Below are 12,685 nucleotides of genomic sequence, written 5' to 3'. Positions count from 1 at the left end.
ATAAATCCTGGTCTCACCTATATTATTAAAAAAAATTGTTCAATTTAAGTTAAGAGATTTAGTGACGGGGCGGGGCTTGTAATATCTTTTTTTTTTTTTTTTAAGTGAAGAAAATTTGCAACTCTGGCAAAATGAAAAACAAACCCCAAGAAACATGATTTGATTCGCTTTAGTGGGCCAAAAAATATATTTTAAAGCATCCGTTGAATAAAAAGTTGAGTACATGGAAACTGGGAAAGCACCTGATTTTTTTTCCAGTGTGGCAATGCGGGATTTAATTAGCATAAAAGGAGCGTGCGTCACTGCCTTTCGCTTCTCAAGTTGGGAGGGGAAACGAAGTGAGGCTTCACCCGCGGGAGTCAACAAGCTTCTCAGTGCGCGTCTAAAAAGCAGCTCGCTCGCTGCCAAACGATGACTGGAAGCAAGTGACAGGAGAGAAAAATCTGCTGGGGGAAGATGGCGACAAGTTACCTGTTGAGATGGAGACGCAACAGAGAAAGCTGTAAGTAAAAAAAAAAAGTTGTGATTCTCAGCTGACTGCACGTTTAAAAGTAAAGAAATAAAAATGGAGTCGGAGGCAAGCGCCGGACAAGCCCCGAATTTGGCGCAAGCGGCCGCCTCCAAACTCTCCCATTTGGGGGACCGAACTAAGCAGCTGGGCAGCGCCATGCAAGACCCGGCACGGCAGAACCGCATCATCCTCGTCATCGTGTGCGTGGTTCTGCTTCTGGACAACATGCTCTACATGGTCATCGTGCCCATCATCCCGGACTACCTGGAGGGGCTGCAGGCGGCGGCGGCGCATGCGCACCTCCCTCCGCCTCCGGCGCACGGCAACTCCAGCAACGCCACTTGGCCGCCGCGCGCCGTCGCCGCCGCCGCCGCGGACAACTTCGACGTGCAGATCGGCGTCCTGTTCGCCTCCAAAGCCATCGTGCAGCTGCTCGTCAACCCCCTGAGCGGCACCTTCATCGACCGCGTGGGCTACGACATCCCGCTGGTGATCGGCCTGAGCATCATGTTCCTGTCCACGCTCATGTTCGCCTTCGCGGACAACTACGCGTCGCTGTTCGTGGCGCGCGGCATGCAAGGCATCGGCTCGGCCTTCGCCGACACTTCCGGCATCGCGCTCATCGCCGACCGCTACACGGAGGAGGCGGAGCGCAGCAAGTCTCTGGGCATCGCGCTGGCCTTCATCTCCTTCGGCAGTCTGGTGGCGCCCCCTTTCGGCGGGGTGCTGTACGAGTTCGCCGGCAAGCGGGTGCCCTTCCTCATCCTGGCCGCCGTGTGCCTGGCGGACGGCGTCATGTGCCTGGCGGTGCTCAAGCCGTTCTCCAACCGGGAGCGGGCCAACATGCCGGTGGGCACGCCCATCTACCGGCTGATGTTGGACCCGTACATCGCGGTGGTGGCCGGGGCGCTGACCATCTGCAACATCCCGCTGGCCTTCCTGGAGCCCACCATCGCCAAGTGGATGGAGGAGACCATGCACGCCACGCAGTGGCAGATGGGCATGACGTGGTTCCCCGCCTTCTTCCCGCACGTGCTGGGGGTCTTCCTGACCGTCAAGCTGGCCGCCAGGTACCCCCACCTGCAGTGGTTCTACGGCGCCATCGGCATGGTGTTCATCGGCGCCAGCTCGTGCACGGTGCCGGCGTGCAAGAACTTCGGCGAGCTGATGGTGCCGCTGTGCGGGATCTGCTTCGGCATCGCCTTCGTGGACACGGCGCTGCTGCCCACGCTGGGCTTCCTGGTGGACGTGCGCCACGTGTCCGTGTACGGCAGCGTGTACGCCATCGCCGACATCTCCTACTGCGTGGCCTACGCCATGGGGCCGGTGGCGGCCGGCAAGATCGTGCACGACCTGGGCTTCGTGCAGCTCAACCTGGGCATGGGCCTGGCCAACGTGCTGTACGCGCCCGCCCTGCTGTTGCTCAAGAACGTGGCCCAGATGCGGCCGTCCTACTCGGAGAGGAACATGCTGCTGGAGGACGGCGCCACCGGCCTGTACGACACCATCAAGATGGAGCAGGAGGAGAAGAAGAGGAAAGGCCTCTGCGCCACCTTGGACGAGAACGGCGTCGAGACGTTCGTGCGACGATCCTTCTCCGAGGAGGAGTCCTCGGGGGGCGAGTACGCGTGAAAGGGAAGAAAAAAAGGGACGACAAGCCCTCGCTATTCGCGGGAGGCCGCGATCGAGCAAATGACGCGCACTTCAAAAATGGATTTTTTGGAGAATCGCTTGTATGTTGTCGAACTTTTTACCACGTGGACCACCTCTAAAAATACTTCGCTCTCCAAGTACTCTCGTGATTGGACAACTGCATATAGGGCCATGTTTATTTATTTATTTTTTATCTTCGAGGGGGTAATACTCCGAGAAAAAAGGAAAAAAAAAACTCGTATTTTTGCGACATTATAAAGTGGCAAACACATGAAAAAAACCCTCACAAATTCACGAGAAATAAACACCCAAATTTGTCACTTTATGTCACAAATATTCTTTTTTTTTTCTCGCAAATTTGTGAGTTGTGAGAAAAAATGCACAAATTTACGGGAAAAAAAATATTTTATTTGCAACATCATAAAGTGACAAATTTGGGGGGAAAAAACTCACAAATTTACAAGAAATAAACTTGCAAGATGGCCACTTTATAATGTCTCAAATATAAAAGAAATTCTCGGAAATTTGTGAGTTGTGAGAAAAAATGCACAAATTTACGAGAAATTAACTTGCAAAATTGCCACTTCATAATTTTTTTCTGGTCAATTTGAGTTGTGAGAAAAAAAATCACAAGTTTATGAGGACAAAAAAAATCATATTTGCGACATTATAAAGTGACAAATTTGTGTGAAAAAAACTCACAAATTTACAAGAAATAAACTTGCAAGATGGCCACTTTATAATGTCTCAAATATAAAAAAAATTCTCGTAAATTTGAGTTGTGAGAAATAAAAACACATTTTCAAGGTAAAAAAAAATCTAATATTTGCAACATTATAAAGTGACAAATTTGTGAGAAAAACAACCTCACAAATTTACGAGGAAAAATTGCCACTTTAAAATGTCGCAAATATATATTTTTTTTTCTCGTACATTTGTGAGTTTTTACGTGGCCCTAATACACCGTCGTATGATTGCAACATTTAGATCAAAGCATTGATAAAACAAAATGTATGGATTTAATTCTTAAAAGAATATTTAACAACGTACAAGAATAAAACAAATACATCTTGAATTCAAACTTGTTGACAAAAAAAAACAAAACATGAATTTTAAATTCAATGATTCATTGGATACCACTAGAGGGAGCAAGTGTGCCACTTTGAGAATCACTGACTTATTAATAGTTCAAATTTAAACTAGGGTTGTCCAACTAATTTTCGTTGTGTGCCACATCATAGTTAATGTTTCCCTTGGAGGGTCGTCAACTGTGAAAAACAAAAATGCAGACTGGCTGTTTGGTATTCACACATTTGTTGAAAACTCACCTATTCGCTGTTTTTGTGCTCAGCCCAAAGCCGTGTCTAATATTAAAACATTGTAAGGATTATTTCTTGGTGCTAAGGGACTATATTGACATTAGTTGAGAGGCTTCACTTAAACAAAAGTTATGCTTTGGTGCCAAGGAACTTTGTTGAAGCAAGTTGAGGAGCTTCATTTAGAAACAACCTAGGCTAAACGTAACTCCTCCCATGCAAAAAACGCTACAGCAGTCATAAGGCAACGCTTCAACAGACTTTCTTGACACCAATTACTGCTTTCCTATTAGCCAGGGATTTGGCGCCATCGTGTGGCATTTTTAGCACATTACAGAAAGAGCAAAAAAATGTGCGATTCCACGAATAGTTTCAGCAAACAGCTAAGGATAGGTTCCACAGATTTCAAAACAACAACAAAAACACAAAAATATGGAATTGGCGACTAAGCGGAATTCACTGTATACTTCGTTTGAATTTGAAGTGCCAAATCTACAATTGTGTCCTTTCAGCTTCAGCTTTTTGCAGTAAGACGAAAGCCATGCGGAGGCCTTGAATAAAAAGTGATTGTGGAAGTTTACAATTCAGGGATTATACGTGTCAGAACGTTTGAATATACACGTGCAATGTATGTTATGTTTTCAGTTGCACCGCTATCAAAACAATAATTATGCAAAGTGTACGTGTATGTGTGTGTCCCTGAATATTTTTATTTTTGAGTGTCTTGTTTGTTTTTGATGATGTAATCACGGAATGCAAAGCCTCAACGTATGATCTGATTCTGTATATATACACATGTATATTAGTGTACAGACATTCAATGGATATAATGTGAACTGCTTTGCTCTTGGGGATCATTAAAAAGGAAAAAAAAAAAAAAAAAGTGTTTCCCAAACTATACTGAGCCATGGTGCATATTTTACACTTGAAAAATTTCACAGCACAACCCAAAACAAAATCACTACAAGTATCATCATCCTCATTATTAAGCTAGCTAAAAGCTATCTAGCCTGTTTGTTTGTTTTGCATAATTTAACAACTGATTACAGTTATTAATGTAACATGGGTTCATGATTGTGTACATGCTAGTTGTATGGCCTTGGTGCTTTATGACAGTTGTTTCACAATCTTTATTGAGCCAAGGCTGCCAGTTTACAAAATTGCCACAGCACCTCAACCAAATAAAAATGTTACTAAGAGTATGAGTACTAAAAATGATGATCTTGTCTCAGTTTAACTCACGGATTGATTTCTTCAGATTCAAAAGTCAATCTTACCTTCTGCCACCTAGTGGAAGAGAATTTAATTGTATGTTGTCTATGTCACTATAAGTTGCTGGCATAGATAGATGACAGATGCGTTATGTGTAGAAAATAAATACTTTTTTTGGTCCTCTTGGTCCGAGATATACTGCTGTGGAAATAATTTGCAGATTATTTATTTTTATTTTTTTTAACCATGTTTGATTTCTGCAAATAAATACTCTAAATAGCAGTTTTTGTGTTTAGAATTTGGAAGTTATGTGGTCAAGCAGTTTACAGAAAAAAAAAAAAAAATCTATTTCTATGAACAATCGGAGAAACCGATCATTTAAAAAATTTTCCAGAGCTGCATATACTCAACTTTCGCAATATTTTGCTAAATTGGCACTAATTGGGACCTGCATTCTAAAACTGAAGCCTAAATAGACGGAAAAAAATGCCATAACTAAATTATAATAAATTAACCAAATGAAATTATTATTTTCAGACAGGAAATAACAGCAAAAATTATATTTTTGGCCAGCATGTGTTTAAAAAAAAAAAAAAAAAAAAAAAGTCCAAACACGGAGGATTTGGCAAGACGTATACGAGATGGTGATGGCGGAGTGAACAAGTGATGCGGCGAATAAAAGTTGCTGGCGAATGGCTGGACTTCAGGGAGGAGCCTTGGCACCAGCAACCCCCCCCACCACCACCCACTTTACCCCCCCTTGTCAGCATCTCTGCGGAGCCACAGCGAGGGACTTAATAGATGCGCTTCTTCTTGGTCATGTCTTTGGATGAAGGATGCTCTGAAAAAAATGAAGAGAAATTCAAATCTCTCACTGGAGCTTGAGGACGAGGACGCAGATTTTGTCTACGTGAAGGTAAGACCATTTGTCCATTCAGAATCTGATTTTTAATGACTTACTTCAAGTGTTTTGGATTATTTTGAGGTTGTGATTGAGATTTCAACATCGCATTTCTGATTTGTGTATGGGATAAACAACTTTTGGTAAATATTTGAGACAGGTGAGTGGAAGGCGACAAGTTAGAGCAAGAAGATGAATATGAATGCAGTTTTTGAGACATGTCGTACTAATGAAGAGATGGATGGATGATGGATGGATTGAAAGAGCGAGAGTGATTGAGGGAGAAAATAGTGCATTTGAAAATTTATCCACAGTAAATAATTTATCTTTTAGCAATAAAATATAGTTACAAATTTAAGAAATAGTTGTGTTAATCATAATGATACATGATTAAAAAATATTACTTGATTAGTTGACATTTTAATGCTTATTATGATTATAATTATTGTGATAATGAATCTGATTGTGATGATTATTACAAGGCATAATAGTGTTTTAAAACAATGGTTTGCTATTGTATTTCATAATGATTATTATTATTATATCTAATATCATTAATGGTATAATTGATCCGGTTTATTGTTTTACCACTTGAATTGTTATTTTCTTCTTATTAATATATAGCTTAATTACTGGATTATTTTAAAAGACTAATATTATATTTTAATATTAAATATTTTAGTATTATATTTTAATATTGCATTATTTTACATAGTTATATTATCTTTAATAATAATAAAAGAAGTAGTGGAAATATAGTGTTTTATTACTCTATTTTTTTAAATGACTAAATATTTTTATAAATTATTTTTTTCAGCATTATTATTGCATGATAACGTGCAGGGAGTTTATGAAGTAAAAACAGTTAAAAAAAAAAACAACATACATGCATACAATATTTGTCTGTGTGAATCTGAATGTCAGACAGCCATTTCCTATCTGTCAACCAAAGGGAATCGACTGCTCCTGTGCACCAGCAAAATGTCACTCCTCCACCAAGAGCCCTCCAAAGACTCCAAGTCCACTGATGTGATTATATCATTTTGCACAAAACATATTTTCAAATTATATTTCATTATCATTTGATTATTGAAATGTTGTCCCGTCTCCCCTCCCCATCCAGAGCATGCCCAAACTGCCGCTGCCTGCGTTAAAGGGCACTTTGGACACGTACTTGAGATGCGTGAAACATCTGCTCACTGAGGAGCGCTTCCAAAAAACTCAGGAGGCGGTCAAGCGCTTTGGCGCCCCTGGAGGCGTGGGGGAGCTACTGCAACGCAAGCTGGTGGAAAGGAGGGAGAAAACGGACAACTGGGTAAAAGATTTATTTATTTTTTTTGTTTGTATTGCTACAATTTGCTTTTCTCATATTAATAGTATTACATTATCAATCTATTTAAGGTCTAACACTTAAATGTGCTCAAGTTAATTTGAAAAAATATGGATCAAACTGGATGAGTTGATTTGAGCTCGTTATTGGGTGACAAATTTGTCTCTTTCGTGAAAGTTTGATTTTGCCTGTGTAGGTGTATGACTACTGGTTGAACGACATGTACCTCAACAACAGACTGCCGCTGCCGGTCAACTCCAGCCCCGCCATGGTGTTCCCACGCCAGAACTTCACAGCTCCCCTCGATTCTCTGAGGTGTGCGAGACACAGAAAATTTTGACTGGGCCAAATATCAGAAATGCTCACTTATGTGATGCCAATTTTCCCCAACCTGTTTAATAAATGCTTCCCAAAAGAATGATACCATTTCCGGTGGTGAGGTGTGCCTCCAACTTGGAGCATGATTAGTTGGGTTTTTCTAGACCATCTTAGGATGCTTTGTCTTCACTAATACTTGCCGCATGGACTGACGAAGCCTTCTCGGATGAGAGGCGAATAATCGAAGACGATTAGAGTAGTCCAGTTGCGATGGATTCAATCTCGTGAGAATCTTCGTCACCCGAATGAATGCGAATGTCCACAAGCATCGTTCAGTCAGCTGACAAGATCTTTCCTTCTTCTTCCCTGTAGGTTCACTGCCAACTTGATCTCTGGAATTCTGGAGTACAAAAGTTTACTTGATGCGTAAGTAAAGAGAAGCATCAAAAATACAGAAGGTGAATTTATGACATCCAAACTTGTGAATGGGTGTGTGCAGACGTACGTTACCTGTAGACTACGCCCAAGGTCAACTTGCCGGAACCCCACTCTGTATGGAGCAGTACTATCGGATCTTTAGCGCCTGCCGTCTGCCGGGCCGTGAGAGGGACGTGCTTGTAGGGCACGACGGTAGTGCTATGCCTGATCCCGAACATATCATCGTGGCTTGTAAGAACCAGGTCAGATGGAAAAACCTTAACATCCCATTCAGCGTTAGCAGAAAACCTTCGTTCTTGAAAGCAGCCACATCCCCAATGAGGTCACATTTTCTATGTCGTGGAATTAATTTGTTGAACTCATACCTCCACCAAGGCCAACATAAAATCGAACTGACTGTAAATACAGGATTGAGATGTGATGTGAACTTGTGTTCAGTTTTTTGCCCTGGATGTGGGGATCAATTCCCGCCGTCTAAACCAACGAGACCTCCTGACTCAGCTGGAGAAGATCGTGAAAATGGCTGACGATGAACACGAGCGGCAGCCGCCCATCGGTCTTCTCACCTCCGATGGCCGAACGGAGTGGGCGGAGGCTCGCGGAGAACTCATCAGAGGTATTGAACTTTCCACTGGCGATGACATCGTGAGTCCGTTTACAATCCCTGCACTGGACTGACGCCTCCGCCTTCGATTGTAGAGTCAACCAACAGAACCTCTTTGGACCTGATGGAGCGCTGCCTGTGTTTGGTGTGTCTGGATGACGCCAGCAAGGACGAGCCGACCGACTCCGCACGGGCCATGTTGATGCTGCACGGGGGGGGAGCGGCCGTCAACGGGGGCAACCGGTGGTACGACAAGAGCATGCAGGTTTGTGCTGGTCCAGAAAAAGTAATTGATTGCTTCTGTGATCCCACTGGTAGGATCTGTCTTTGGGTGTGCTTGGATTATGTCTGATGACAGGAACAAAGAGTGTGTAAACGTAGCTGAAAGCATCAAGAAACCTTTTAATTAGTCCCTCAGAGAGTCATTTCAAATGTTCCTTTTGATTTGTAATGAATAAACATGCTACAGTAAGCACATATAGGCCAAACATACACATCTGAGCAAACCACATGCTATGGATTAGTGCTGTAACACTCAAGATTGGTCTTGGTCTCGGACTCCACTCCCAAAGTTGGACTGGCCAAAACTGAGCTTCTATTCTTCAACTTCGTGAGTGTGATAACATAATCACAACGACTGCAACGTATGCAGAATTATTGACTTAGCCTTAACTCCCAAAAGTCTTGGTCTTATCTTGGTCTCGACCAAGTCTTGGTCTTTGTCCAGCCTCAGTCTCAGTCTTGGTCTTGACTCGGTCTCAATTCCCAAAAATCTTGGTCTTGCCTTGGTCGTGACCACATCTTACTCCAGTCTTGGCTTGTCGCAGTCCTGGTCTTGACTCGGTCTCAACTCCCAAAAATCTTGGTCTTATCTTGGTCTTGACCAAGTCTTAGTCCAGTCTTGGCTTGTCACAGTCCTGGTCTTGACTTTCTCTCAACTCCCAAAAGTCTTGGTCTTGTCCTGGTCTCGACCAAGTCTTGGTTCAGCCTTGGCTTGTCTCAGTCTTGGTATTGACTTGGTCTCAACTCCCAAAAGTCTTGCTCTCAGATAGTGTGGTCTGGAGCACAACACCTCCAACACAAGAGAACCTCAGCACTTGACAAGAATCCAGTCCAAGTTTCCATTTTTTGGTCGCCAAGTCCTGATGTAGGCTTTTGCTCTGAAAACAGCATCATTGTGTCAGTTTGTCGTAGGGGCCGACGGCTGCTGCGGAGTCCTGTGCGAGCATTCGGCATTTGAAGGGATCGTTCTGGTGCAGTGCACGGAGTACCTTCTCAAATACATGTAAGAATTAATCTCTGATTCAATCCAAATACATTTTAGAAAGCCAGCTTTGGACATTTTGACTGATGCCTGCCTACGTTGCAGCGTTAGGCTTAACAGCCCTTCCAAGCTGGTTCCGGCTGCGAGTGTAAGCAAGCTGCCAGTTCCGCGACGACTCCGCTGGAAATGTACCCCAGTCGTGTGTAAATTCCTTACCTCATCTACAGACAGACTCCACAGGTTTGGCTTTAGATTATTTATGAAATGTGATGTGAAAGAGTCAACTGCTGATCTGAATTGAATGCTGATGGTAACCAAAACAGCAGCACCAAAGCACAGAATCTCCAATGGAAGTCTTGAATGACGAACAAAGTGATTGTTCAACGAATACTTTGGGCTGCTCTTTAACTTTACTGGATTTCTCCATAAAAGTCCTTTTTATTTCATTTCAAACGCTATCTTGGCTTTGCGCTAACAGCACTTTGTCTGCAAAGGCTTGTCAAGAATCTCGACATGAACGTCTACAAGTTCCACCATTACGGGAAAGAAACGATCAAGAGGTTGAAAATGAGTCCAGATGCATTCATCCAGGTGGCTCTTCAGTTGGCCTACTACAGGTAGGAGAAAGTAAAACGAAATCACAGGACATGCAGACATGTCTTCCTAAATATTTCTCTCCGTGTGACCAGATGTCACGGCAGAGCAGTTTCCACCTATGAGAGCGCATCCATACGTCGCTTTAAGGACGGCCGAGTGGACAACATTCGCTCGGCCACGCCGGAGGCTCTGGCCTTTGTTCGAGCAATGGCCGACGGGAACGTGAGCAGAGTTTGACACTAGATGTGGGCTTTCATGCTAGCACAGCAGAAATGTTTGACTCGAATCACACGATTGGACTCGAATAACACTCAATGTCATTTTTAGGACTTGAGACTTGCTTGGCAAAAACTTGCCAATGACTTGACCGACTTGATATTCAAGAGACTCGAGTTTGAGTTGACCTACATGGAGACTACATGATTGACTACACGCACAAACTGGACTGTCAAGCTCGGTTAAACCAAGCTTGGTGGTCCGGTCAAAACAGACTCGTGCGGATCTGTTCAGGTGAGAAAGTGATCGAATCTGACTCTGGACAAAGAAACTCGGGATCAAGTAACAGATCTAGACCAGAAAATGTGAACAAGAGCTGGGCTACTCCCCTAACAACCAAAACAAAGGACCATGAATTGGAGCTAAATCTTACTAATTTCCACCAGGATGCAAAGAAGATGGAGTCGTTACGGGCCGCCATAACAGCACAGACAAACAATTCCACACTGGTAGCTGTCAGATTCCTCTCACTACCTTCAATTAGCCCCACAAAAAACTAAATGATCCTTTTTCCAGGCCATCATGGGGCTGGCGATCGATAATCACCTGCTGGGACTACGCGAGATGGCGCAAGACCTGAAGATTGACAAGCCGGAGATCTTTCGAGACGAAGCCTATCGCATCAGTAATGAGTTCATCCTCTCCACAAGTCAGGTACTGGCACATCATTTGAAATTTGGAGGAGATCCATTCAAGCAATCCTGGTCACTCTTCCTTCAGGTCCCCACCACTGTTAAGATGTTCTGCTGTTACGGACCGGTGGTCCCCAACGGATACGGGGTGTGCTACAACCCTCAGTCCGACCATTTTGTCTTCTGCGTGTCCAGCTTTAGGGAGAGTCAACACACATGCTCGTTACAATTTGTGCAAAGTTTGGAGCAGGGGCTGTTAGACATGCGGGATTTGTGTCTCAAATACGACCTCCATGAGCCGAAACAGGGTTCGACCATGGGGACAAGCACGGAGATGTCAGCTGACCAGAGCAAGAACCAGGAAGCACTGACACTTGTAAAATCACTAAGTCAGACTAAACTGCAGGTGGGAGGTAAAACCGAACAAACACTGTAAACCGATGCAATATAAGTTTTCAGTCTCATGTTGGTCTCTACTTTACAGTAATCATCCCATTTATCGTCCTCTAGAACCAATAAAAGCCTCATCTCAAATAGATGCCTCCCATCCGGAGAAGGTGGTGCCACTAAGTTGCTCTCATCACCTTTACTACGGAAACGTTTCCACCAAATGGTATAGTTTGATTCAAAGAAACAAAACACACATCGAAGTCATCAGCTGTATGGCAAGCGGAAATCTGTCAGACACAAATCATAGTCCAGCTCACGTCTTAATCGTAAAAATGAAAAATGCCGAAACATGTCTCAATCACTCCTTGTGGGTTTCTTACAACTTCAGAGAGCAAAAACAGTCCTGACTCCAAATGTGATGAATTATTGATGCAGAAAAAAAAAAGCATAAAAAGACACATGCGAATTGCTAATGTACCATAATGTAATGTAAAACCATTACATGTTCAATTATCATTGTACAATGAATTTGTACTACTACAATACTTTTTAAGTTATTTTATTTCTGCACAAACAAAATAACCTATTTTAGCTTTGAATTATAAGGCAAAGCATAATTGATCGGTATGTAAAAATCACTGGTTTTTTTTATGTTAATGTTATGATTGTACTGTGTTGCATCTGTGAAGCAAATCTATTTATTTTGTATACATAAGGCAGAGAACATGTGCAATTGAAAACAAGTCGGTGACTACTGTTTTTATGTGTATTGTGTGAATATTAATAAATGATGAACTTAACATTGTACTTGCTCTTCGTATTAACAGGTATATCGTTACCATAGCAACTGGGAGTTATTGAGAAAATTGGAGAAATTATAAGCAACAACATTGTTCTTAATGTTGTATGATTTATTTAACACCATTATGCAGTCTTTTTTTTTTCTCTCTTTTTTGCTGATTAATGAATTAATGTTTCATCATACCGGTATACTGTCACATATCTGTATTAAAAAATGTTTTGTTTTAAATAGATATACAGCCCATTTTATTTTGATAGATAAACTTATTAAAACACACGTTTTAAAATATATTTTTGGGGCCTGTTTTCTTTTTGTCAAGAAATGGGGGCTATTATACAGTATAAGATCACTTTCAGGAGACAAAGATGACTCGTTTGCACAATTCTCCAAATGAGAGGCATAGCAAGCTTGCTTCCAGCTGTTTTGTTTTTGTCTCTCTAA

General features: G+C 42.7%; 2 protein-coding genes and 1 long non-coding RNA gene across 3 annotated transcripts; 2 read left to right on the top strand and 1 right to left on the bottom strand.

Annotated features, from left to right (window-relative positions):
• The first annotated feature begins 291 nt into the window (after positions 1-291).
• slc18a3a (solute carrier family 18 member 3a) lies at positions 292-2,750 on the top strand. The gene has a single exon (XM_077494787.1). The coding sequence runs from the start codon at positions 566-568 to the stop codon at positions 2,141-2,143; it is 1,578 nt and encodes a 525-aa protein (XP_077350913.1). The 5' UTR covers positions 292-565; the 3' UTR covers positions 2,144-2,750.
• Positions 2,751-4,941: 2,191 nt separating this feature from the next.
• On the bottom strand, positions 4,942-7,305 carry LOC144000960 (uncharacterized). Its single transcript, XR_013278341.1, has 2 exons — positions 7,150-7,305; positions 4,942-5,533 (listed from the first exon to the last, which is right to left on the bottom strand). It is a non-coding gene; the product is annotated as an uncharacterized LOC144000960 (long non-coding RNA).
• Positions 5,502-12,442, top strand: chata (choline O-acetyltransferase a). Its single transcript, XM_077494785.1, has 14 exons — positions 5,502-5,608; positions 6,518-6,622; positions 6,717-6,908; positions 7,120-7,238; positions 7,614-7,667; positions 7,741-7,921; positions 8,118-8,295; positions 8,379-8,548; positions 9,468-9,568; positions 9,653-9,787; positions 10,042-10,164; positions 10,237-10,366; positions 10,807-10,869; positions 10,937-12,442. The coding sequence occupies exons 1-14, from the start codon at positions 5,522-5,524 to the stop codon at positions 11,486-11,488; spliced, it is 2,190 nt and encodes a 729-aa protein (XP_077350911.1). The 5' UTR covers positions 5,502-5,521; the 3' UTR covers positions 11,489-12,442.
• Positions 12,443-12,685: the final 243 nt, after the last annotated feature.

Source organism: Festucalex cinctus, chromosome 14 (genome assembly GCF_051991245.1).
Source record: "Festucalex cinctus isolate MCC-2025b chromosome 14, RoL_Fcin_1.0, whole genome shotgun sequence".
Classification (NCBI taxonomy): domain Eukaryota; kingdom Metazoa; phylum Chordata; class Actinopteri; order Syngnathiformes; family Syngnathidae; genus Festucalex; species Festucalex cinctus.
The sequence above is the reverse complement of the archived record's forward strand: the minus strand, read 5'-3'. Positions and strand labels throughout refer to the sequence as shown.